The sequence below is a fragment of the Netta rufina genome (assembly GCF_964035555.1).
Source record: "Netta rufina genome assembly, chromosome: 14".
Taxonomy (NCBI): domain Eukaryota; kingdom Metazoa; phylum Chordata; class Aves; order Anseriformes; family Anatidae; genus Netta; species Netta rufina.
Genome location: NC_140137.1, coordinates 6,440,925 through 6,466,313, shown reverse-complemented (window position 1 = coordinate 6,466,313; position 25,389 = coordinate 6,440,925). Strand labels below are relative to the sequence as shown.

Below are 25,389 nucleotides of genomic sequence, written 5' to 3'. Positions count from 1 at the left end.
ACAGTGGTTGTAATGACATAGCAGAAAAATACTTGCATCAAAAACATGCTTCGGCCATTCCAGCCCCCCTATAGCAACAAGCTTGAGCAGTTACATTCATCATGGCAAGTGTTCATCCACCCTCACAGATAAGTGCTTCAAAACAATCTGACTATCATTAGAGACACCACAGTCCACAAAGAAAGGAAAAAACAAAGCCCCCAAAGCTGGCTGCCAGCAGAAGACAGCAACCATGTGCCCTGGTTTGAAGCCTGTTGTCATCAGAGAGGGGAGGCGGTGGCAGCAGCACTATTCCAGTGTGGAAGCCATCCTTCACCTCGGGTTTAGATTCTGCAGACTAATGCTCTTTGGGTTTAAGACATTTGGTATTAGAGCAAGGCATCGCAGCACATTTACTTGGAAGCCTTCACACAAGACCACCGGCAGGCTCAGAGGACTTAGCACACACCAGCGACATCTCAGGCCTGCCCCAGAGCCATCACGTCTTTTACAACTTGAGCACGTGTATTTTTTTGTTGAGTTCCTATGCTAAATGAAAGACCATCTTCCACATGCTGATATCACTTGTCTACAAAGGGTGTTGCTTCTCAAAATTCTCTAGGCCATATTACTCTGTGCCCAAAGCACCAATTCTCGCTGTCTCTCACAAGCCTGTTTCTAGTGTTTTCAGCATCCCCCTACAATGCTGCATGAAGCAGTGGGTGCTGGAGATCCCACGCTGTTTTCAGTCAAGCTAATTTCAAGAAACATCACAAGCTTTGGCCTGTTTTCACTTGGGCTGCTGCCGCCAGGAAAAGCATCACTCTTTCCTCCACCTCTCCTTCCCTTTTTAAGGACTGACCACTCTTCAGAACTGCAGCAAAAGGACAGCAGTTTGAAGGCATTACCGGGTCACATGGGCAAGGCCTAGAGGTGATAAAGCAGGTCAGGAAAGGCCAGCCAGCTGGCAGTAAACAGCAGCCTGGGCTCCTGAGGTGGAAAGTGGGGGAAGGCTCTGCCGGAGGGACTCGGAAGACTGACTGGAGTCTTAGAAGCAAGTCCAAAAGGCTCAGTGTGAATCTCCAGAAGGCTGCAATGTAAAAAACATGAGAGAAGACTACAGGAAGCCAGGATTTTTAGTGCAAAGCACACCACCTGCTTTGCCCCACAGATATGTCTGGCAGAGACCTCTCTTTGAGCTTGTAAGCCTAGTATCAGTGAATTTAAAGCTGAAGCAGTTAACTGCATCTGTCTGCTTGCCAATGCTTTGAAGAAGCCTTACTTTGTACACGCAAAGAGAAAAATAGGAGGAATTAGAAAACGCTCCTCTTGCAGAGCACCTGCTGTGGGTACCCGCTATTTTCTCAGCACCCGCGCTCTAAGCAGAACATGAGGGGACTGCAAGGGGCTCTGATGCATCCCATGGTGACAACGCAGGCCAACAAGGCAGTACGTCAGGACAGCAGGATGCTGCACCATCACGAGGCCTTGGCATGCACCGGGTTCTGGTGCCATCTCGTCTCCTGAACACCAACCCAAGGAGCACAGCCAGAGTCCGGCTTTCTAACAGTTTGCATACATTTGCTTTTTGGCCCATGAAAGAAAGCCGCAGGGCATCATATGAGAAACTCATGCCATTTTCTTATTTTAGGCATCAAAGAGGTCTCCCCAGGTGAACAACATGCAGACAGGTGCTGCAGGTTCTGAACTACGAGCACACGACATGGCTACAGATTGTATCTGTCTTTTTATCCAAGTTTCAATTATATTCATTTATGGATCATTTTGCCATCTTGCACTTGGCTCTAAAATCCTACAAGAAGTTTGCAAACCCTGCAAAAATCCTGCTGAAAGTCTCTCGCCTGCTCCCAAGGATAGACACCTGCCAGTATGCACAGACTTCGAAGAGGTTTTGGCTAGCATGTAGTTATTTCCAAAATATTTTACTGAAGAAACTGTGGAGATGTTCCCATATGCAGCTGTTACCCTGGCATAATTACCTTTGCAGAAATCTGATCTTGTAAATTCAACTGCGAGATGTAAACCACTTGATGTAAAGGGCACCTTACACACGCAGCTGTTTAGCATGTGGCAAAAAGGACAGGCAGCCCCAGGAAGCTCCCGCTGCTTCCTGCACCTACCGTGTCAGCACTAGCAATCCATACATAAGCTTTTTGGAGAGCATCAGCACCACAGGCAGGGTGGGGGAAATAACTTGAATACATTATTGGTTCTCATTTCCATAACGAGCCTGATTAGCCTCCAACAATTTATGCAGTAATACCCGATGATGATTTTCAGTACAAGAACTTCATTATCGCCCACAGAAAAACAGACAGCAGCCTTCTTTTATCTTGTCAGGGGGAACTTGGGCACTGGGGCCAAATTCTAGCCATGTATATAGAGTACCTCATGGTACACCAGATGCACTTGGTCTGTCCCCTCCCATTCACTACTCTGTGAGCTTCTCTGTCGGTCCAAAAGTTACCCGTACTCAGCCGGAGAAAAGACACTGCAGACACTGATCTCCTGGAGCACTGGCTTGGTTCCCCCAGTTCCTCTTAGCCACTTTTCAGCAAACCAGGCACTGCAAGAAATATTGCAGCTACAGATTCTCCTTTTTGTCAGAATCCCGCTTTAGCTGATCACACCAAGTTTCAGATAACCCCACTGAAGGTGTGCACAGGCTGTCAGCACAACTCCTGCTGCCACTGAAGTCGAGTTGGAAAGTTCAAGTTGGTTGAGTCCAGGGAGACAGCATTCTGCTTCACACGTAGTATTCATCCTCCCTTATAGATGAATGCTTAAAAACTATCTAACTATCACTAGGGACACCACCATCCACCAAAATAAAAATCAGGAGCACTGTTTTTTATTTTATTTTTATTATAATCAGGAGCCGGTTCCAAGCCTACCACAGCAGCGTTCCCATTTCACTTGCATCCCTCATGAACCCTGCAGTGTCTCTTAACTGGTCACACACAAAGTTCAGGCAGCAGTTTTCACCCTTCAGCCTGAAAAGCTGCACTTTCAGTTGAAAATTGAATGAGAAAAGCAACAGACTGAAAGAACCTGAGGGAGATAAAATAATTTCGCTTAGAACAAAGAAATCCAAGGGGAATGCAGAACTGCTGAGCAAGTACAAAGGAGATAACAGAGATTAAACCTCACCACTGTTTGTGCCCTAAAGTAGCGAGCCATAGCATTTCATCAAGAAGCTTTCGAATCCTGTAAAATGTTTCAGAAATTCTCAGTAAAGCGCATAGCACTGTTAATGAAGCTCACTAATGAAGGGCTAGGGTTTATAAGCTCAGTTTCCACCCTAAATGAGACCAGTGAAAATTTAACATAAAGTCTTGTGTTTTCCTAAGTCACTGCTAGGCTCCACTGATAATTAGCCATGTACAAACACTTGATAATTTCACGTGCAGGCTGAACTAATATGTTTGATTTGGATTTATTTCCCAAGCTCAAATAAAAAAGATATTTTTCTTAATTCAAAGCAAAGTTTTGGACAGAGGCATTGTGGGTTCACCTCCCAAATCCACACGCATCCTCCTCTTCCCTTCACTTTTACAACATGACAGACAAGCACCTCTGAATTTCTCACTCATGCCGAAGCTTTTCTACTTCACACACAAATAAACCCATGAGAGAAAAAATCTCTCTCTCAGGAAAGAGGCAAGTATCTGTATTGTGAGCCCAGATCATTGCTTTGGGGCTGGGGATGGCCAGTTTCTAGTCCCGTCTCAAAGGCATCTCTACTTTATATAACTAAAAAGCTCCCCTAGGACACTGGAAGGGGTAAGATATTCCAGCAGATTTGATAGCACAAAGCCAAGGGAAGTGTTATAAAGTTTTGGTTCCAATGTCTTCTAGCAAATCAGAGCTCTTCCCCAATTACAGTGCCATAGGATCCAAAAGAGGCTGAGAAGACCAAGAGTAAATTTTTAGCGTTCAGCTCCTTTGCTCTGCAGGCAAAAGGAAATTCAGACTATCGGGATCCAATTCTTCAAGTATTTATTTTTAATGCAACAAACATCTCACTCTGGACAGGTCTCTGCTCAGCTGCAAAGGTTCCCTCCTGCAAGCTGCTGTTGTGAGCAAATGGATCTGTAAAAGGAGGCTACAAACTGTGAGCGTCAGCACTTGCTGCACTTCAGATCAGGGGGAAAAAAATCAACCTGGATTTACTGGCATAGAAGGAGTGTCCTTATTGTAGTCACGTTTGCATTCATGGTTAAGAATGATAGATCAGAGAGAAGAAATCCCACCGGGCCCTGGGTCAGACATCTTTCTCAGAGAGGCTTGTTGAACATGGCCAGCCCCCCAGCTGCCCCCTGGAGAGCAGAACAGCCCTTCCTGAAGGAAAGAATGTGCCAAAATATTTTGGCTGTGACCGTTCAGTAATTCTCTCATTTTAAAATCAAGCAGAAAGCCAAATCATACCTCCTAAATGGAGCACTCATTCCTTCCCCTCCTAGCAAAGCCTCCCGGTGTTGCAGAACCTTCTCCTGTACGAGTGCCAGTTCCTGCAGATAGCAGGATTCACAAACATCAATGTCTGTGGATGATCACAGGTTTCGGTCTTGGTTCATCACCCTTTCCTTCTTGCAGCAGTGCAAGGTCAGCAGCAATAACACAGAAACCAAGAAACTAGAAACCAGAAGTAATAGCCACATGGTCCAGGGGAGTCCAAGTAAGGAAAGCTGACCATTACAGAGTAAGGTCTGGCGGTTTCTTCTCTCTGCAAAGCTAATCTCTGCTACTTCCTCTAGCAGCAACATTGGTATCCTCGTCTTTGAAGTGTGACAAACTCAGACCAAGGTGATTATTAAAATTAAACCCAACGTCAATCGATTTTCTCTACATTTACATATAATCGTTGACAGGAGAAGCAATTTTCCCACTGAAGCACCTTTTTATTGGTGAAAAAGAAGCCAATGTATTCTAACTGAACCTGGGCAACCTAAATCAAGCCTGTGCTGGTATATACTCAAACCTCCCTTCTAGGGAGGAGCTGGGTAAGACCTCCAGGTGTCAGCTGCTTGTGTACAAATACAGCTTGTTTATATCTTTCCAGTAGAATACACATCCTAAGGGCCAACAATTTTTTTTTTTTTTTTTTTTTTTTTTTTTTTTTTTTTTTAGGTTTTCTTCCTCTTTTCTGTTTGGGAAACTTAGATATGCACACACAACTCTGCTGGGCTCTCTGTAGCAGAGTGTGAAAGTGTTAGGTATTTCCATCAGCTCACTTTTCCCTTGTCCGAGATGCAAACACGTCCCTGTGGCACCAGAGCTACTTGTGTTGCCAGTTTCATGCCACCAGGACGCCACAGTACCAAGATGCTGCTCCAACAGAAAGAGCCCTGCAGCACAAGTGTGGGCCGAAACGGCCCTGAAGTGACCAAGCAGCACAGCAGCTTTCCTCTTTGCCTGCCCCGAATACATGCTCCTCTTGCCCAGTGTCAGGGCCTTAAGACTTGATAACCTCAGTTTTTAGTTATCAATTTAAAAAAAAAAAAAAAAGGAATGACATTGTACTAGATTCATAAAGACCAAGATTGCAGAATAAAAAGACTTCCAACCCAGTAGTGTGACCAGCAGAAAAAGGTGGGGAAGGTGGGAAATAACCTCACTTTCTGCCTCTGTTCTGTCCAGACAGGACGTTAGGGCTTCTGATGCTTGAAAAAAAGACCATTTCCCATCAATTCTCCCCCCCAAATTCCTGCCACTTATCCCTCCAGCTCTCCCTTCCTGTACTCCACACCCAGCAGCTGAGGCTTTTATTTCCACGTGGCCCAGCAAGCTTCAGCCAGTGCAGCTGCCAAGCCCCACACGGCTCCGTGCCCCCCAGCTGCCACCCCACGCAGGCACCCTGCAGCTGGCAGCCAGCAGCCTGCCCACCTCCTCCCATGCACAGGCAAACCCGACGGCCTCTGCCTCTCGGCGAGGCTGTAATCACTGCAGATGTAGTTCCACAAGCCCGCAATGTGTCTGCAGTTAGCTTCTAGGGGCAACGGTACTTGGAAATAGATTAAAATTCCCCAGGTATGGGAAAAACTAAAAGTAATTGTGTTACTTTCATGAAAAGTGTACAGCAAAGCACATAAAACGCCTAGATATTGGGACTGTGCTCCAACAGAAAATTTAACCGCTTTAGGGAACACAAGATCAATGCTATTATTTATAGATGACAATCTTCCTTACAGTAACCCTCTGCAACAAAAGAATAATATTAAGGAAAGGAAGCTTTCCTTCTATCAATCTGAACTTTGGGAAAGAAAGAAAACGCTGGGAACTTTTCCCTATAGAACAGGTGTGATGTAGAAACAGAGGGCATTTCATATTACTTTTTTTTTTTTTTTTTTTTTTTTTTTTTAAATCCTGCCTTTAAGCAATTTAATTCTGGGAAAAAAAAAAAAAAAAAGAAGCAAGACTGCCCTTTGCAATGCTGTATTTTGCATCTTCTTTCTGGAGGGAGAGTAACTGACAGCAGCAAGGGCGCGATACCCTTCCAGGACTAGGTTTGGGGAGCATGGGCAGCCAAAGGGGAGAGCCTCCCCTCTCAACCTCCCATTCCCAATGCAGGCAAGCGGCATCCTTATGTGGGTACAGCAGGGAGGCAGGACCCACCTTGCCCCAGGCAGCCCAAGACAGCAGCAGCACACTGGGAGCCGAGCTTCCAGCAAGGGAACAGCTTTGGGGTTTGGATACACAACATGAGGCTCTTCAAACCGGGGGATTTCAACAGGCACCTCATGTGAGCCCTACCCACTGACTCAAAGTATTATTTGATAGGCAGCAACATAGTACACCACTTAAACGTGGTGTATGCTTGTACAAAAGTTATTGATATCCAGGCTCCCCAAAACACAGGAGTTATCCCCCAAACCAGAAAAAATAATTCTTCACAACCTGCCGTGACAAGATTGCCTGATGTCCAGAACTTAAGCAGCAAATAAAATCGTTCAAATGACACTAAATTTGATTAACTTAGGGCAGTTGTTTCTAAATTGCATGGGCAATTTCCAGAACCTGTTGGACTGCACATAGTCCTGGTGTTCTCGGGGTTGCGTTGGGCAGGAGACCAGACCTCTGCTTCAGTACAAACAGTGAAAAGAAAGGAGTGAGAACAGCCCCCTTCTGATCTCTTCTGCTATACAGTACCGTGCAGTTCTGTTCATCTGTTCAGAAACATTACTGCCATCCGCTAAATTAACACCATGAACTGTTATGTCTAACTACCTTCTGTTAAAGGGTCTTTACATTTTTCATCTTTTCCACTTGTGTTTTTGTCACTTGGAGCACTACATAATACATGGGAAAAAAGCAGTTTTCCTTTCACTACATACTGAGATATATGCAGCTAATATGGTGAGTACCTTCCATTATTCCATTAAGGAATTACGTTTCATTAATCTATTCGGCCTTAAGACAGTAAGAACAGATATATCTTTGCCATTTAATAGATAAGGAGTTCAAAGCCCTTATTCAGGCATAGTACCGACACTTAACAGAAGAAATAAGCACAAGTTACCCATTTTGCTGCAGCAAGCAGCTTCAGAGCTGGCAGCAGAGCCCATCAGCACCAACTGCCCGCCAGCCCTCCACCCCCCTCGGAGGAGCATCGTGTACCCTACGCACTGTGCTTAATGCTACCGGAGAGTTGCTGCAAGAAGTTCCCAAGTTCAGGAAAGGCCTCGCACTTGTGCCAGTGTTAACTCGAGCACGAGGAGCTGATCATGAGCCTGTGCTCCCAGCTGCTTCTCCTTCCCTGGAGGCAGATTCTGGTCTGCCTTCACGGAAAACTCCCACCAGCATCCAGGATGCTAACCACAGGCGTTACACGCCTGTGACACACCTTCCAACAATAGCAGCACCAGGTCCGGACCATGCTGAGAACACACTATTCAGATTTGCATGTGACTGTCACTGCGGCCAGGCACAGTACAGTGGGACCGTGACAGTGACAGGAGCCAGGTCCTTGGGCCCATCCTGACTTTCCTTCATCAATAACTTCCACCCCCTCCCCCCGTTTTTTTTTTTGTTTTGTTTTGTTTTGTTTTGGGGGCGGGGGAGGAGTGGAAGGAGGAAGGGCTTGCAGAATTGGATTGTTTTTGTTTATTTCTTGCTATTGAAGCTCCTCTGTCAGGAGTAATGCTATTAAGAACTGATTACACATGCAAGATCCAAACTGAGATAAAAGCATATGCACCTATTCCCTGAATAAAATCCATGCATTTATTCTCAGAAATCAGTCAGCATCCACTCAGGAACCAGTTAAGCATCTTCTCTGGCTCCAGTTTTGAGACAGCAGTAGAGTTTCAGAACTTGAGAGCGAAACGAGGTCCCCCAGCTTTACGGCAGGCACAGCACCGCACAGGGCACCCACCAGGGCCCTGCTGCCTTCCACTTGCTGGTTCACCCCCAGCACACAGCCACGACACTGAAGTGGGAACCTCGAACAAATGATACAAAGTCCCTGCTTAAATATTTGCAGACAAGTCTGAGTACTGCTCTGAAAGTGGTGAGTTACCAGCAAATCCGCCCGGCAGTCTGTTAATTTGGTTATTTAACAGGAGCAGCCAAGTTTGGGAACTTGGCCTGCATCTGACAGAGATGTGCCAATGCCTGGGACATCTCGCCCCTTCTCGCTCATGTCATTCTCAGGATTTGTCTGTTCCTTGCTCAAGAGCCACGGCTTCTCTTTATGATGCCCATTAAAAATGACAACGTAGTACCCTATGAATACGTTTCAATTAGGAAGGGGGAAGCTAATAACTTTGCAGTGCTTTCTGAAGATCCAAATAACTGTTCTCATTTCACAGCTCACTGATTCTTTAGAAGCAACAGAAAGTCCTGGAAATAAAATGGCAAAACTGATTAAACTGCCTCTGCCTTACAGCCATTCAATTTTTCTTCTTCTCCAACATGAAAACAACCCATATGGATGATCGGCGCAAAATGAGCAGATCTGACCAACTAAGAGAAACTTGTTTTCTATTTAACTCCTGAGCTGCTCTTTGTGTTAGAGCTACGAGGGAGCTTACAGGTTGCAAGCTCACGTCCCTTCTACCTGCCTGTAGGCACTATTTATAAGTTGTGACTAGGACTTGCAGAAGATCTACCTGTGAGCCTGCCCACTGCGTAGGACAGCCCCCTGTGTGACAGGTCACCTGCAGGCACAAAGCAACTTCTGAAACGCCACAGCAACAAACTGCTCTGTTCAGCAGCACGTGCAGTCGATCTAGGCTCTCTCGAATTTCCTCACAGCTTCAGGCTCACAGCAGAGTCAGTCCAGCCCCTTGGGAGAATTAACAGCCCTCTGCCCTGAAACACAGCCAGGATGGCTGGGACCTAACAAACACAAAAAGGAGATGGAACAAATCACTTGGCAATAAAGAGAGTGCACAAAGGACAAAGATGTGCGTACCCACTGCAGAGTAGTACAACAAATAAAAGCCAGAAGCTGTTTTTCCTGCCGCTGCTGTAAGGTCTGCAGATCCCTTATATTTTTATATTAAATTTTTTATTTTTCTATTTTTTATTACAGAAGTTCAGTCTTTGTATGCTAACGTTTGCACGATTTCTCTTTCAGAGCTGTAAACTCATGCTTTCTCTCACATTTTTTCTTCCACTAGCACTTGCAAAGAAAATAATTCCTCAGGAATATCTATCTTAATCCTCTTGGTCTGACAGCTTCTCGCAGTTCTGGAGCTCTACTTTAAACGCAGATGCTTCACTAACTCACAGTCACCACAGCTTTTTCAAGTCGATGCACTGCTTATTTTAAAAAAGAAACAGAGGAAATCAGCCCTCAAGTCTTGTTTATTTTTGCTTTAGCCCAAGGGTTTCATACATTAAAATAAAGTTAGTGGGATGCAAGAGATTGACAGAAAACTTGTTCACATTCAAAACTGAGCACTGGCAGTTCCAGAAAGTCAACCCTTGATAGTGTTTTTCTTCCTTTTTCTTCCCAAGTTATAGTCAGCGACTGAACACTGAACACAAGGATTGCTCCTCACCTCCTCAAGAAACAAATAAATAAATAAATAAATAAATATTCGATGTGCTTCTAATACGACAAGGTTTATTTTAGACTAGCAGAGAATTACAGTTCACATTATACCAAACGTTCAGCTTGCAGTGATGCAGCTGTCACACACACACGTCGCCCAGCACGGGACAGCAGCCTGCCAGATGTCTGATGGCCAGCAGTGGGTACCAGCACAGCGCCTCCCGTTAGCCCACATACACTGGGTTTGAGGGTTAGTTTGCAGGGACCCCTGAGAGCAAAAGCAGCACAAGAGGCGAGGTGCAGCACCACACTTGGAGTACAGCTTCCTCCCTTCAGCTGGAGCACCAGGGGCCTTCACACCAAGCCGGGGCACTAACACCGCCTCCTTCGGTCACCGAGGAACTTCACAAGTGAACCTGTGCTTTGCCTGTGGAACGGTCTGTGTTAATTTTGTGATGAAACTCCTTAGTGCAGCCACTAAATACAGGCCCGCTACTGTACCGCGCTGATCTGTCAGCTGAATCAAGGACAGCAGGAGGAGACAGCCAGACCTGGACTCAGGGGTTGCCCTGCTTTCTGCCTTGACTCCTGAATCAGGCAGCCCAAAAATCACTCCTACAATTTCTCATTAAAAGCATGGCTTCTGCTTGAGCCAGAGCAAGCATCTTGGAAATGTCCAGGCTGGTTTCCTAAGTATCAGACAAGGACAGAGAAGTCCACCAAACCAGATGACGTTTTAGCTGAAAATAACTTTTGTTCACAGGGCTTTTCTCCAAGCTTCAAATGCCATTCTTCAGATTTTGCTACATCATTTCTCAAATATTAAAAAATGACTGCAATCATAAATCTTCCCAATCTAAATGATGCGAGCAGGCTTCATCTTACTTAGCTGTAAATGTCTAACTCAGTTATCTCAATCCATGTTACCTCTGTGTGCTCTCTTCCGCATCAGTAATAAAAAAAGGTAATTTGGGGGGAGATTCATCTGTAAACTTCAGACAGCCTGAACTCTGTGAACATGCCAGCTTCCAATTTTTTATCAAAAGCAAGCATGAAAGACCAGCTTACGCTGAAACAGCTTTAATGACCAACTGCTCAGGTTTGGCGTGCACGGGAATCATCTCCCGCTGCTGCCCAAGTTCCCTCTGTCTTCCCAGGTGAAAGTTGAGGAATACTGGGGAAAGGTCAGAAAGGTTCACTGCTGCTCATTATTTACTCTGGATACAGGAGATATCAGGATATCCATTTGCTGCTTCCTGATGAACTAAAAAAGCCCCAAATGAGTGTGCATTTTAACTTCCTTGCTGGATTTCGCAGCAATGCTCCATTAGAAGCCACCCTGCAGGGGCCCTTCCCTGGGCACAGGTGACACAGTGACACGTGCAGCCTGGCACTGCTTCGCGGCATCCATCCACCAGCCGGCCCCAGCACTTCTCACCTTCCTGTGTGTTAATCACCAATACCTCCAGCAGGCGACCTGCACCTTTGGGAACACAACCGAAGCCCGGGGTGAACTCCCGTGGCCCTACAGGAAGGAACGAGCCAAGCCCTGAAGCTCGCAGGGGATTTGTGCTCATTGCATCCCTGCTGCAGGTCTCATACAGCTTGAGAACAAGGAGCCAAGTAGCCTCCATGAGAAGAATGTGATACATGCTTCCACACCCACCCATGCACATAAGCACACGGACATTCGCACAAGGCCGCGATCGGCTTTTCCCCTCCCATGCCCCACACTTCCCAGCTCCTGCTGCCCCAGCTCCCCGCTGCCCTCATCCTGCAGGGCCCCCCAGCCCTTGCCCTGCCCTCCTGTCACCTTCCCTGGGACCCCAGGAGGGGCAGATTGCTATAGAGCACAGCTTGGGAACTTCTGGAAAACATTTCCTAACACTTCCAGGCAGTTTTAAGTCAGTTCTTCCAATCTTACCCGAAGGACCCAATGGATTTCTAATCTAAAAGGCTGCACAAAAAGAGTAGGAGAGCAGTTGAAGACAAAGCCACAGGGATGTGGGACGTGTGGTAAAGGGTCCTGGTGCATGAGAAAGCTCAGTCCCTTCAGCTGTGGTTGGTCTCAGCATTGTAGTTTCCTGGTTTCAGCAATTAATCTGAAAAAGGACAGCACTTTCATACCTTACCATGTATGGTTACAGCCAGCCTCACAATAGGGAACTCTGTGCCGAGTTCAGCCACAGCAATGCAAACCCAGAGAAGTACAGGAAGAAAAAAAAACAAACTTGCAAACACCCCCAAAAATCCCTTTCAGCCTGAAGCTGCACGGCTTTGCCTCGCCCAGGAGAGGCCTTATACCTGGTCTGTCATGTAACAGAAGGGTTTCTCATCACAGAAAGCAGCATTTCATCAGAAACAGTAAGTATACTTTTAACACAACCTTTTCCTTCTCAGCATGCAATAGCTTTGGTTTTCGAAAAGCAGTGGGAAACTGCAAAGGAAACCCACACAACTTTTCTGTAGCACACAGGCTAAATTGTTCTCTCTTCTGTAACCACATGCGATTTGATAGCTCTCCATAATTACTAGCAAAGGTAACGGTGGCATTTTCGCAAGCCCTGGTCTCAGGAGGCCACAGCCGCAGGGGATCTCCACTCCCAGGAGCTTTGTGGCTTCGGGTGCTCAGCACAGCCCCTAAGGGAGTGCTGCAGAGTGCTCCTCTCACCTCTAGAGCAAGTGCGAGAGGAACCACCTGAACTGGGTGCTGCCTTCTCTGAAACCCCCTCAAACTTTATAATTTTGTACAGTCCTGTGCTACACAAAAACCCAGAGAGGTGCCCAGAAAGATTTCAGAAGTACTAAACTGAGCTTTTAGTTTATTTTTGTTTTTTAAAAAGAAGCACCGGATTTAAAATCTAACATTAATATAATCTTAAACTGCATTTTTTTTTTTTTTTTTTTTTTAACGGAAAGCTAACTTAATTCACACTGGTGTCACATCAGGTAAACAGCTCTTAAATAAAGCAAATGGACACTGCATATTTCATAAAATGGATGTAATTGTATCATGTTATGCAGATGTAATACTGATTCTTCAGGTTTCCAAGACAGCTGCACGAGTATGCTGTAGAATCAGCTTTTCTGTGCACACTTTTCTGAGGCTCAGCATCACCTTACTGTGCATGCAATATTGGTGGTCCCAGAGGTGCAGAACACACCTTAAGCGATGGGTCTCTTACTTTGCAGTGAGTAAAATCGGTACTCTCAGGCCCCAGCATCACTGGGAAAAAAACAAATAAACAAAAAACACTGTTATCAGCAAGAAGTAGTTCTAAATGCTAAAAAAAGGAGATGGGCAGGGAAGGAAGAACCAAGTGCCAGTGTGATGCAGTTCTGACTTCATTTCTGGAATGTAAGACGTGTTTTTTAGGGTGTAAATGGTGGGGCAGGAGAAGAAAAAAGGTTAAGGACAGGACTGAAACAAAGGAAGAAGAATCCAAACTGCTAAAAACATCCACAGAAACAAATAAGCACACGCAACTGATAAGACTAATTCTATTAAGAGACACTACTGAAAACACTAACTGCACAGCTTTGCCACAGCAAAATAACCAGTAACGAACTTATATTTTTAGGCCTAAAAGCTGCAGTTGCCTTGTACTGATGCACTTGGCCAATACACTGGCAAAGCACACACTGTTCTTAAACAGCCAGCAACACCAGCAGCTCATCGCATCTGCACAAGGTGCTCAGAGAATGAACCAGACAACCAGGGAGTTGGCACAATATGAGAAGGCAAATGGCAACTTGGTGTTCAGAGGCAGTGGAGGCCAAAGGGTTTGAGCCTGCTTGAAACCTCCTCTTGTTTTAGAGGCAGACGGCTTGCAGCGCTGTTCTGAGCGTGAAGGGGCATCGCTCGCTGCTCAACTGACAGCAGAGAAGTGCTGGCTGGCAACTCACCAGATGGTGCAGGATAAAGCAGCTCAAACAAGTGACCATCTCCCTGTTAATATTTATTCCCACCTTACATTTGAGAGAAGGGTTCAGCACTTCCTTCTGCTTGAGGGAGAGGCAGCAGAGAGGCAGGCATTCAGAGCTGCAATCCCCTGGCTACCTCTGCACCCAGGGGCAGCCCAGAGCTCCCACCCAGAGGCCACAGCACTGGCAGCTCCTCTGGAGCTGGAAGGAGGCAGGGGCTTCCCCCCGTGCCTCCCACACAGCTGCTAATCTGAGCAGGGGCCTCGGCTCCAGACCTGAGCAGATGGCATCCTTCAGATCAGAACCAGCAGCTGTCAATGCCGTGATTATACGCTGGAATTGCACAGCTAATGTACTGTATAATTTAACGAGACTGAGGGAGAAAGATTAGGGAGAAGGCACGTTCTGAAAAGATTTGGAGCTTCCATCTTCCCAGTAATTATGGAGGCACCCTGCAATCTTCAGTGCAAAAGATACATTTATATTTGCTCTTGAAAGACAGACTGAAACCCCCGTTACGTGCTCCAACATCTTCTAATTCAAATACACTCACAGACGTCATGGGCCTAGCGAGGCTTCTGCAGCACTTCAGTTCTCAAACACTTGATGATTTTGTTTGAGGAAACATTTAGTGAGCTCTCTCAACACTCCTCCTAACATACAGTGATGGGGCTCAGAGGTGGAAGAGAATAATTTATGGTCAAAAAAAAATAATTCACCTTCTGAACACTGAGGCAACTCCACATACACACCACGCACGTGCATGCAGGAGGTGAGTGTCCTGAGAACCAACACAAGCCGGGCTTTCAGCACAGCATAAGATATCTGTACCCCAAAGGGAGTAAAAAACACACACGGGGTTTACTTCAGTAACTTTCCCATGTTTTATTCCATGAGTTTCCAATGAAATAGCTCTGCACACAGACAGGGTAGTGCTACAGATTCTGCTGGTTTCCCCACTGCACTTCACAGCCCCGAGATCTCCGCAGGCAGCACAGCACGCACCTCGCCTGGTCCAACAGCACCACAGCGGTGTCAGCACCTCTGATTTACACTGCCTCAAGACCCAGCCTGTTGGGCTCAGTGTTTATAGAAGCACTCAGATATTTTTAGAGCAATCTTTGTTAACGTTCTCTGCATAATTCATGTGCCCTTATTCTCGTGGGGCAGAGCAAGCATCTCAGGAGCTGGGTAAGAGCACGTGGTGCCAGGACAGGGAACAGCACCGCGCCCTGTGCTGGGCAAACGCCTTCCCCTACCCTGAACCACACACACTTTCCCATCCAGGGGCTCTCTCATCTCGTAGAACCTCGTAGAGGTGGTCGGGCAGTTTGAAATGACCAGGAAGGATGAGCTTAGTGGGACATCAGCTATATATGTGCCTGACATTCAAGCACACCAATGGGGCAATTACACCTCTTATTAATTCTTTGGCTACTAGCCCCATAGTTCTTGTTTGCACGTAACCTGGGGGCTGACGATCCCATACTCCTCACCACCAGCAGGACAGCTAAGCAAACATCGTGGCTCAGCTAAAACTTGGATATTGGCAGTGCCAGAGCATGGCAAGTTCTCCTCAAGTCATCCTGGCAGTACCAATTCTTCACTTGTTCCTTTTCCAACAGGACTGATTAACAATTAATCATCCTCACTGCTTGGCAGGATTTCTGGCCAACACAGCAGGTTGTCAGGTGCCCATCACCAGCTCCCCGCTGTGGCAGGAGGAACCGGAGCTCGGGTATTGTCTGGTGTCATAGCCTGTGACGTTCCTCCCCTCTGTCCTGCCCCTGCCCAAGTTGCACAGGAGGCAAAGGCACGCACTGTGGCTTAACACCAAGGAGATTCTGTGCTGTACAACGGCCCAATATTTTGAACACTCTGAAAATTCACAGTGGACCTTGAGATTTTACTTATGGCAGAATTAAATATGGACTGGGCCCAAATTCACTATTCTAATAGCAACACTTTTTGTTCCCAGTGACACCTCAGGACAACCTTGTCACTTCGATATTATGTACTTGCAACTCAATGTATAAAAAACCACCTGAGCTGAAATCCTGAAAATGCACCAGTTACTGCATGAAGCTGTGCACCATGGTCCTGCACATGAGAACAGGACTGAAACCTGTTGTGGAATATGTGTAACAATTTCCCTTTCTCCTCCTAATATTTCACTTCTTCACACCTCCCTCTCCCCCCCCCCCCCCCCCCCCCAAAAAAAAACACACACTCATCTTGTCAGTCTCTTTCATTTTCCCTACCTATGCTTTGCGAAGTGTTTTTATTAAAAAAAAATAATAAATAAATAAAAGCCACAAGCCTTTAGTTACAGCTGTCAGCTAGACATAGGTCCTGGAGATAGGTAGGACATAACAATCCTAGAGTTCAACCCATTCATAAGTCCTATACATCAGTTGCAGTGATTTAATAGAATATGGATTCACAGCAAGTATTTTCAGGACCTCTCCAGCAATGTAAAAATGAGCGTGTTGATGCTTTGATGTTTTACCAAGGGAGCAGCCCAGGAGCTCCCCAGTGCGCCACCACCACTGCAGGGTTTCCACACATCCACTAGTGGCAACAGCAGCCATGCCCCCACACCTGTGGTGGACAGCAGCACTTGTAATGCTGTGTTCCCTGATCGCGGGCAGCTGGGCAGTGGCATCATACCACTTGTGTCATGAAAAAAAAAAAAAAAAAAAAAAAAAAAGAGCTTTTCTCCACTATCTGGTTGGATAGCAAGTTTTAAGCAGCCCCAAATGGACAGGGCCAAACAATAGACACCAGAAAGAAGTTTTTAACTATTTCAACTCTCATGGAATGAGCAAACCATGTTTCGGACTCATACTGAAGACAGAGTATAAAAAGGATTCAACTGTGGGAGGATTCTCCCTTCATGCAGCCTCCACCAATACACAACACAGCGCCTCTTACTTCAGAGGAGCAGCAGCATAAATCATCCCAAACCAAGGCTGAGGCCAATTGAGCCGTTAAAACTTTTCCCTGGAAGTAACGGGGTTTTTGGGGTTTTCCAACCCAACCTTCTAGCCTTCCCTCCCTGCTCCCTCATCCCCTGCTTTATTAAACAGTATATGATAAATATCAGAAAATAAATAAATAAATCTACTTGTAACAACAAAAAAAAAGAAGCATTTTTTAAGTTCTGGGTTGTGTAAAAATGGGATATGTCAGGGATATTTCAGAAAGTTATTATTCAACTGCGTTATCTGTAGCCAGTCCTAATAATGATTTGCCCTTGTTTCTTTTCTTAAAAACCAGGATTGGAGACACCTCAGGTTTCAGAACAGTAAGTCATGTTGGGAAAAAAGTTGGTGACCGCACAGAAGCGAGGGGAGACGAGAGCCCTGTGCCTGGGGCTGGGGATGGTTGCGTGCTCCATGATGATGTATTTCTTCATTGGGATCACCATTGTGCCATTCTACACTAAAAGGTAGTAAGTCACTTGATCGTGAATACAAAGCCGATTCTTTTTTGCTGTCTGCAAATATAATTATTAAAACAGTGCCAAAAATTATGTTAGCACACTCTACAATGAATAAACATTATAGTCTTGGTGAGCTCACAAGAATGGAAGATGGAAGAGAAGAGCAGAGTGAGCCAATAAACGAGGCATGAACCTTTCCTACTTTCAGACCCTCACTTTCTAACAGAATGCCCAACAAACAACTGTAAGGACTCCTGCATGGCTGCCCTGTGGCAGCCCTTCTCCAGGGCAGCCATCAGTTTGGGGTGGGCAGAGCTCACCACATGGGTGTTGAGCAGCCCCAAACGCTGCCAGTGCCAACTCATGGCTGGCCCTTACAGACACACCTCCAGCACACGACCCACAATGGGTGCTGCCAAAGCATTTCAAAGCAATACCTTTTGTTTTGTCTTTGTAGTGTTTGGACAACAGAAACCGTGTGCAAGGTGCTCAGAGCCACCATCGAGGACAAAGACCCCTGCCTAAACAGCAAGGGCTCAGAGGACGAGGGTGCCACTCACTATCCTTGTCTCCAGGTGTGGGTTAATCTGACAGCTTCGGGACAGGAGGTCATGCTCTATCAGACTGAAGACACGCTGGAAAGAAATCCCAAGGTACTGGAGCACATTCCATTATCACCCCCAGCTGCTATCCAGCACCTCCCACAGCTGCAGTTTAACTTTGAGCACATACACAGTATTGGTTGCCACTAACATCACTCAAACCCGCAAGTCTGCAGGGCTGGGATATCTACACACTGGCAGACAGCGGGGAAGCAGGGCAAAGGGGTTATGGACACAGGCAGGCCAAGACCACCTTTGGGGATGCTAGCCAAGCCGCAGAAGATTTTGTCAGCACTAGCATGCTTGTTTTACCCCATGTGACTTTACTGCAAACCCTGTGTCAGAGCATCCATTACAACAAAGTGTTCTGATTTCTTATTCCAGTGCTCCTATGTGCCAGGCAACTCTGAGAACCCCAAAGAGGTTCAAGCACGAATAGAAACCATCGCAAGCAATTTCAAGAAATACCAGACTTTCCCGTGCTACTATGACCCCGGAGGAACACAGACCAATGTCATTTTGAGCAGAATTTACCCCCCCAGAGGTCTCCTCTTCACTTTCCTTTGGCCTACGCTCATGTTCACTGGTGGATGTCTGATTATCATCCTGGTAAAAATCAGCCAGTATGTTTCTGTTCTTTCTGCTTGGCAGTAGAAAATAAATATCTAGCTCAGACTGTTACTAGATATTAAACTGCCTTTGTTCTGTCCGTCTCTACTTGCAGTTTGTGACTGTTCAATACTGCAGGTGTCAATAGAAGGGCAGGCAGCCTCCAAAAACCAAATGATGCTCACCGTAGATGCCTGCCTAGCACAATGATATTTTATGTTAAAGACGTGTTTGTTTCTAGCACCCAGACTCTTAGTAATGCTCCGATGCACGCATAGACATGTTTCCTCTTCTCGGAAAATAGCTTTCAGCCAATTTCTGAATTGCTGCCAGACACAGGAGGAACACAAGCTGCATCCTGCCTGCCGTATTTGCCTGGCGCTTGGGTCACCACTAACACAAGCTGTGGGATCAGACAGTTCATGAACTAGGCAGTAGCTATCACTCACACGAACATTTCAGGCACAGATACAAATTTAAATTCGTGAATCTGTGGTTGGAAAAAAAAAAAAGTTACTCTCATTAATGTGCTCCAATTTCTCTATTGCTTATTGTTGAGAAATACCACACAGGAGGGCTGATGTTAACCCATTATGTGCATTTTACAACATTATTATTGGAACTGGGTTCTGTATTATCAGAACTCGCTTTTCATTGTGATCAGCGATTCAAAATTAGAGCAGGATGGTACAAAAGAGCAATTAACATCAGCAATGCTCATTCAACACTTGGAATCTGAATGGTTGTCTACCAGAAACCTCCACAGGGAGAAATGACCCGCTCTTCAAGATTGAACTCTCCCACTCTTTAAGTCTCATTGTAAAAACATCACATAGAGGAGGAAAATTATCTCCACAACAAGGAGGAAAGCACTTACATCCCCATACAACACCATGGTGAAATGCATCTGAAGCACTGTGTGTGTACAATTCTGATCCTTCTCATTCAGGAAAACAGCAGTGCAACTTACACATGCATTCACCAGTAAGGTGGGAAGGGGAAGAGATCCTGCCCTGTCAGTCCACCTGAAGCTGAGGCAAGAGTATGGCAAATGCTTGAAAAAAATCTAGCAAGCAAACAGGAAAGACAGGTATTAAAGGTAATGTGCTGGTCTGGTACAAATGGAGGTGAACAAACTCACTGTAAAGAGATGGAGAGATTTATATAACAGGTTCTTCCACAACTTTACTCCAAAACTCCTTTTCAGCAGCTAAAAAGTCTCCTCCATCTGCCAACTAGAAGGTGCTCATGTCTCCACTACACTCGCTCAGCACAGCCCCTGCCCCAGCTTGTTGCCCTCCCCGCTGGGTGGTGCAGAATGAAGGCTGGATGCTGCTGTTCCTGGCAGTGGTCCCTGTGCCCCGTATCCCCAGGGTCCTGGTGACTCTGTGATGCTCAGGAGGTGACGACTTGTCTCCAAGCAGCCGCTGCTCCTGATCTCACTGAGCTCAGTGGGAAGAGCAACAGCACGGAGCTCCTGCTGCAGCTCCCACCTGGGAGCCCCATCCTCCTCCTGTCCCTGCCCGTGGCCTCCCCTGACAGCACCAGGGGAAAATCCAGAGTGCAAGCCATGTTTCCAGATCTACCCCTTCCAAAAATAAACTATTACATGAAAACATTTTTTTCCTTCCTACGTGTACACACTGCAAGAACATGATGAAAAATATCGCACAAAGAACCACCCTCACTTCTTCCTTCAGTCAGGTGCCAGCTCCTGTTTGGGCAGGAGATGCTCTGAGAACAGCTGTGCAGGGGAAAAACACACACCAATTTGGAAACTCCAAATCCATATGAAAAGGAGGGATTTCGATGCAGGAAGGCAAAAACTCTAATGCAGAAAAAAAGCAAGATACATAGGCATACAAGCACTGCAAAAGCCTCCTCTTATTTTTAAGTAACACATCACCCATGTACAGCTCTGCTTCACGAGAAGCAGTCACGGAGCCTTTGCCTTGACGTGTTCTCAGAGCAGAAAAATATTTTAGCAGTGTGCCAGGTTACTGAATTACTCTGGATTTTTTTTTTTTTTTGTAAACATCTTCCTATTCGTTGTCCATCTGCTGGGTTGTAACTCACTAGAGTGAATTTTGAGAGAACTCTATAAGCCTCCTACAGCAGCATGCAAGGAAGCTCTAAACCCTTTAGGTTTTGCTTTAATGTGACTGGATTACACTGCCGAGTTGTAGTGGGTTTACGTGGCAAGGTTTTGGTAGCAGGGAGCCATAGGGGTGGTTTCTGTGAGAAAGATCTAGAAGCTGCCCCATGTTTGGGAAGGGCCCCATTGTTTTCCAGATCCGAGCCAATAAGCGATGTTGTTTTTCGCCTCTGTGAGAGCATATTTAAGACAGGGAAAAAACGCTGCGCCACACAGCAGCCGGGAGAGTGAGAGGAGCGAGGAACAGCCTTGCGCCAAGGTCAGTGTAGAAGGAGGGGGAGAGGTGCTCCAGGCGCCGGAGCAGAAGTCCCCTGCGGCCTGTGGTGAGGACCATGGTGAAGCAGGATGTCCCCCTGCAGCCCATGGAGTACCATGGTGGAGCAGGGTTCCACGCTGCAGCCCGTGGAGGAGACCACGGTGGAGCAGGTGGCCCTGCACCGACGGAGGCTGCCGCCTGTGGAAGACCCCTGCCGGAGCAGATTCCGGGCCGGACCTGTAGCCCGTGGAGAGGAGCCCACGCAGGAGCAGGTGACCCGGCAGGAGCTGCTGCCCGTAGGGGAGCCAGGTTGGAGCAGTTTTCTCCTGAGGGATGGACCCCGTGGTACGGACCCATATCTGGAGCAGTTCTGGAAGAGCTGCTGCCTGTGGGAAGCCCACGCCGGATCAGTTCATCAAGGACTGCATCCCGTGGGTGGGACCCCACAGCACAGGGGACGAGAGTGACCGAGAAGGAGCGGCAGAGAAGAAGTGCTGTAGACTGACCATAACCCCCATTCCCCGTTCCCCTGCGCCGCTCGGGGGGAGGAGGTAGAAGAGGGTGGATGGGGGGGGAAGGTGCTTTTGGGTTTTTTTTTCTTTGTTTTCTCACTTCTCTCGCTTGTTAGTTGTAGGCAATAAATCTTACTATCTCCTTATGCCGAGTCTGTTTTGCCCGTTACAATAATTATTGCGTGATTTTCTTGTCCTTATCTCAATCCTTGAGCCCTTTTCACATATTTTCTCCCCATTCCTCTTTGAGGAGGGGGAGTGAGAGAGCGGCTGTGGTGGAGCTCGGCTGCCCACTCGAGCGGAACCACGACAGTCTTTTTTGGCGCCCAACGTGGGGCTCGAGGAATTTGAGATAAGGATGATAGTTAGTAGAAGTAACGGGCAAAAATATGTGCAGGATGATTGTTAGGAATGTACAAGTTGTGAAGAATTTAAGAAAGCAGTAACTGTGATATGTTAGTGTGGTGAAGGGACGAGGGGTGGTGTGTGTGTAAAATGTCCACCTTGTCGGTGCTGTGATGATGTTATGTTCATTTTGGTGTGGTGAATTCTTTTTCTTTTTGATGTAAGTGAAGTTTGTGAAGGTTGTTGTGATAATTGTAAAGTAAGAGTATGTTGTGAGTAGTCTTAAATATGCTTTTAACAGAGGCGAGGGGTGGAATGTAGTGGGTTTACGTGGCAAGGTTTTGGTAGCAGGGAGCCATAGGGGTGGTTTCTGTGAGAAAGATCTAGAAGCTGCCCCATGTTTGGGAAGGGCCCCATTGTTTTCCAGATCCGAGCCAATAAGCGATGTTGTTTTTCGCCTCTGTGAGAGCATATTTAAGACAGGGAAAAAACGCTGCGCCACACAGCAGCCGGGAGAGTGAGAGGAGCGAGGAACAGCCTTGCGCCAAGGTCAGTGTAGAAGGAGGGGGAGAGGTGCTCCAGGCGCCGGAGCAGAAGTCCCCTGCGGCCTGTGGTGAGGACCATGGTGAAGCAGGATGTCCCCCTGCAGCCCATGGAGTACCATGGTGGAGCAGGGTTCCACGCTGCAGCCCGTGGAGGAGACCACGGTGGAGCAGGTGGCCCTGCACCGACGGAGGCTGCCGCCTGTGGAAGACCCCTGCCGGAGCAGATTCCGGGCCGGACCTGTAGCCCGTGGAGAGGAGCCCACGCAGGAGCAGGTGACCCGGCAGGAGCTGCTGCCCGTAGGGGAGCCAGGTTGGAGCAGTTTTCTCCTGAGGGATGGACCCCGTGGTACGGACCCATATCTGGAGCAGTTCTGGAAGAGCTGCTGCCTGTGGGAAGCCCACGCCGGATCAGTTCATCAAGGACTGCATCCCGTGGGTGGGACCCCACAGCACAGGGGACGAGAGTGACCGAGAAGGAGCGGCAGAGAAGAAGTGCTGTAGACTGACCATAACCCCCATTCCCCGTTCCCCTGCGCCGCTCGGGGGGAGGAGGTAGAAGAGGGTGGATGGGGGGGGAAGGTGCTTTTGGGTTTTTTTTTTCTTTGTTTTCTCACTTCTCTCGCTTGTTAGTTGTAGGCAATAAATCTTACTATCTCCTTATGCCGAGTCTGTTTTGCCCGTTACAATAATTATTGCGTGATTTTCTTGTCCTTATCTCAATCCTTGAGCCCTTTTCACATATTTTCTCCCCATTCCTCTTTGAGGAGGGGGAGTGAGAGAGCGGCTGTGGTGGAGCTCGGCTGCCCACTCGAGCGGAACCACGACACGAGTCTGCAATAGATCTGATGGGAAAAAATAAAAAGCTATTCTGAGAGGCAGCAAAATACTTCCTATGAAGTACCTCAGTCCAAGCTGGGAGCAGGGCCCGGTCCCAAGGGATGGCTGTGCACCACAAAACCTCCACGGACCTGCTTACTGCCCTTCGCCCACTGTGTGAATGCTGCTTCCGATGGAGGCTGACAGCACCCTGAGCCACCACGGTAGTTGGGAATATCTCAGAGGTTCTTCAGAAACTCAGGAGCACAAGGGGGACGTGAAAGGAGCCGCTGAGCGAACAGCAGTTTTCTTTTTACCCCCCTCAAGTAATTGTGAACTGTAAAAATGCTGTGAAAGCACTTGTGGGTTTTGTGGGGGTGTTTTTAGTTCTCCTGGAGCAAGGTTTCTTTTACAGCACCTCTGTAAGGCTTAAGTGTCAGCTTTGATAAATACAGTTTATACTGGGGAGTTGCTAAATTAGATGTTTTTTCTCCTTGTTGACCCCAATTCTCCAAACCTTTAGAGTATTAATAAAGGAAAAGGAAAAAAGCTAGTGAAAAACAGATAAACAAGTAGAATAGCCAAGGAAACACAGATTAAACGAAGTGGCACTTTATTATTGTGCTCTACTTGAACAAGTAGCAATGAAAAAAAAAACTTGTCAAAGTTGAAGGACTGACAAGCTGTTCTTTCAAAGCTTCCTAAAAATATCCATACACCTCTTAAACAAATACAAGTAGTCTCATTACACCCAACACTTCAGTCCCTAGAGGTGTCTTATGACACATGCAGAGAAATTAAGCTGTCACACAGGAAAAACATTCACATGCTGCCATACCCAAACCAGCACAGATATGTTCCTTTTCCCTTTGGTCACATGCCTCTATCTATAATCAACCTCCCCTCACACAAAAGCAGAAACACTTCCCCTGTGAAGCATCAGGTGCCTGAAGATATACATTACAAGAAGCTTTAAAGCAGCTGTATTATAAACATATATATCTTACTGTTACTTTATTTATATAAAATGGGATTAATACTGTTATATTTGATGTTGGTGTATCTACATGCCTGTGCCAGTAGATCTCAAAAAAGGAAGGACCAGAAGGACTGAGCACACTGACTAACACAGACTACTGGTCACCTAACACTAATTTTGCTTGTTGAAATGGGTTTTGAGAGAAGCTCGGAACACTACCCAGAACATCCATCAATAAAATAAAAATAATTACTCAAACCTATGAAATGAGAAAATAATCAAAATCCTTTTGACTGATTATCTCCAAAGGAACCCAAATAACACACTTCTACACAGCAAGGTGGTTCAAAGCCACAACAGAACTTATGAAGGCTGTTTAGATCCCTCAGTGCTCGTGCAGGTGACTGAGTGGCTGTCAGAGCATGAACTAAGGCCCTGGAGCCGAGCTGTAATGCGCCTGCCTGCTTCCAGAGGGTCTCCCCTTGCTTCCAAGATGCTTCTGGAGTGAGGTCCCCTCTAGGCTGGCTGTTGCTGTACCTCAGGATGCGTGGGACTATCTGCAGAGAGCTCCTCAGCTCAAACCTTGCCTGTCTTCTTTCCCACACGGAGTTTGTGGCGGTACAGTTTTAGGCCTCCATCAACGAGAAATATGAACACGACCGAAGAGCTTAACAGAGCACCAGGGCATCTGTAATTTCTCAGAGGGCACAGGAGGAGGAAAGCATCAGCCTGATGAACCATGGTTTAAGTTAGAACACTTTCTGTCTATGCAGCCTGACTGCCCTATACAAGTTTTACATTCATCCTGCCGGTTTCTGGAGATGACCGTATGCCATTGATTCAAAGATCGAAGCCGAAAGCCCTTTAAGTGGTATATTCTTTATTGCAGCGCTGGATGCACGGGAGATCTCTCCACCTATCGTGCCCAAAGCGGAAAGCAGTCTTGACTTTATACAATCAATCTATCTATATTCTACAAGCACCTATACATATTCATTACCTATCCCCGCCTTCCCTCGCTTCTCATGCTAATTAGCCTTTTGGCACCTTGCGCCTGTGTAGAGCCTCCCAAGAATTGTGGGCAGGGGTCTTCGGGACGTGGGCAGGGGTCTTTGGGAGGAAGACCCCGAGTCTTCCTCACAGTGTACTTTTCACCTTTGGTCAGGAATCTGCTGAGTTGGCATGTTTCTTAATTGCAAGA

At 46.7% G+C, this 25,389-nt stretch overlaps 2 protein-coding genes across 2 annotated transcripts in view; one reads left to right on the top strand and one right to left on the bottom strand.

Annotated features, from left to right (window-relative positions):
• Positions 1–25,389, bottom strand: part of KCNIP1 (potassium voltage-gated channel interacting protein 1) — a gene marked incomplete at both ends in the record, with an annotated part of 371,918 nt that overhangs the window by 321,435 nt on the left and 25,094 nt on the right. The window lies entirely within an intron of this gene.
• Positions 12,287–18,625, top strand: KCNMB1 (potassium calcium-activated channel subfamily M regulatory beta subunit 1; the record flags this gene model as incomplete). The annotated part of the gene is made up of 4 exons (XM_084295175.1): positions 12,287–12,364; positions 17,204–17,375; positions 17,827–18,022; positions 18,356–18,625. Exons 2-4 carry the CDS (start codon positions 17,239–17,241, stop codon positions 18,623–18,625), a joined length of 603 nt encoding a protein of 200 aa, XP_084151301.1. The 5' UTR covers positions 12,287–12,364; positions 17,204–17,238.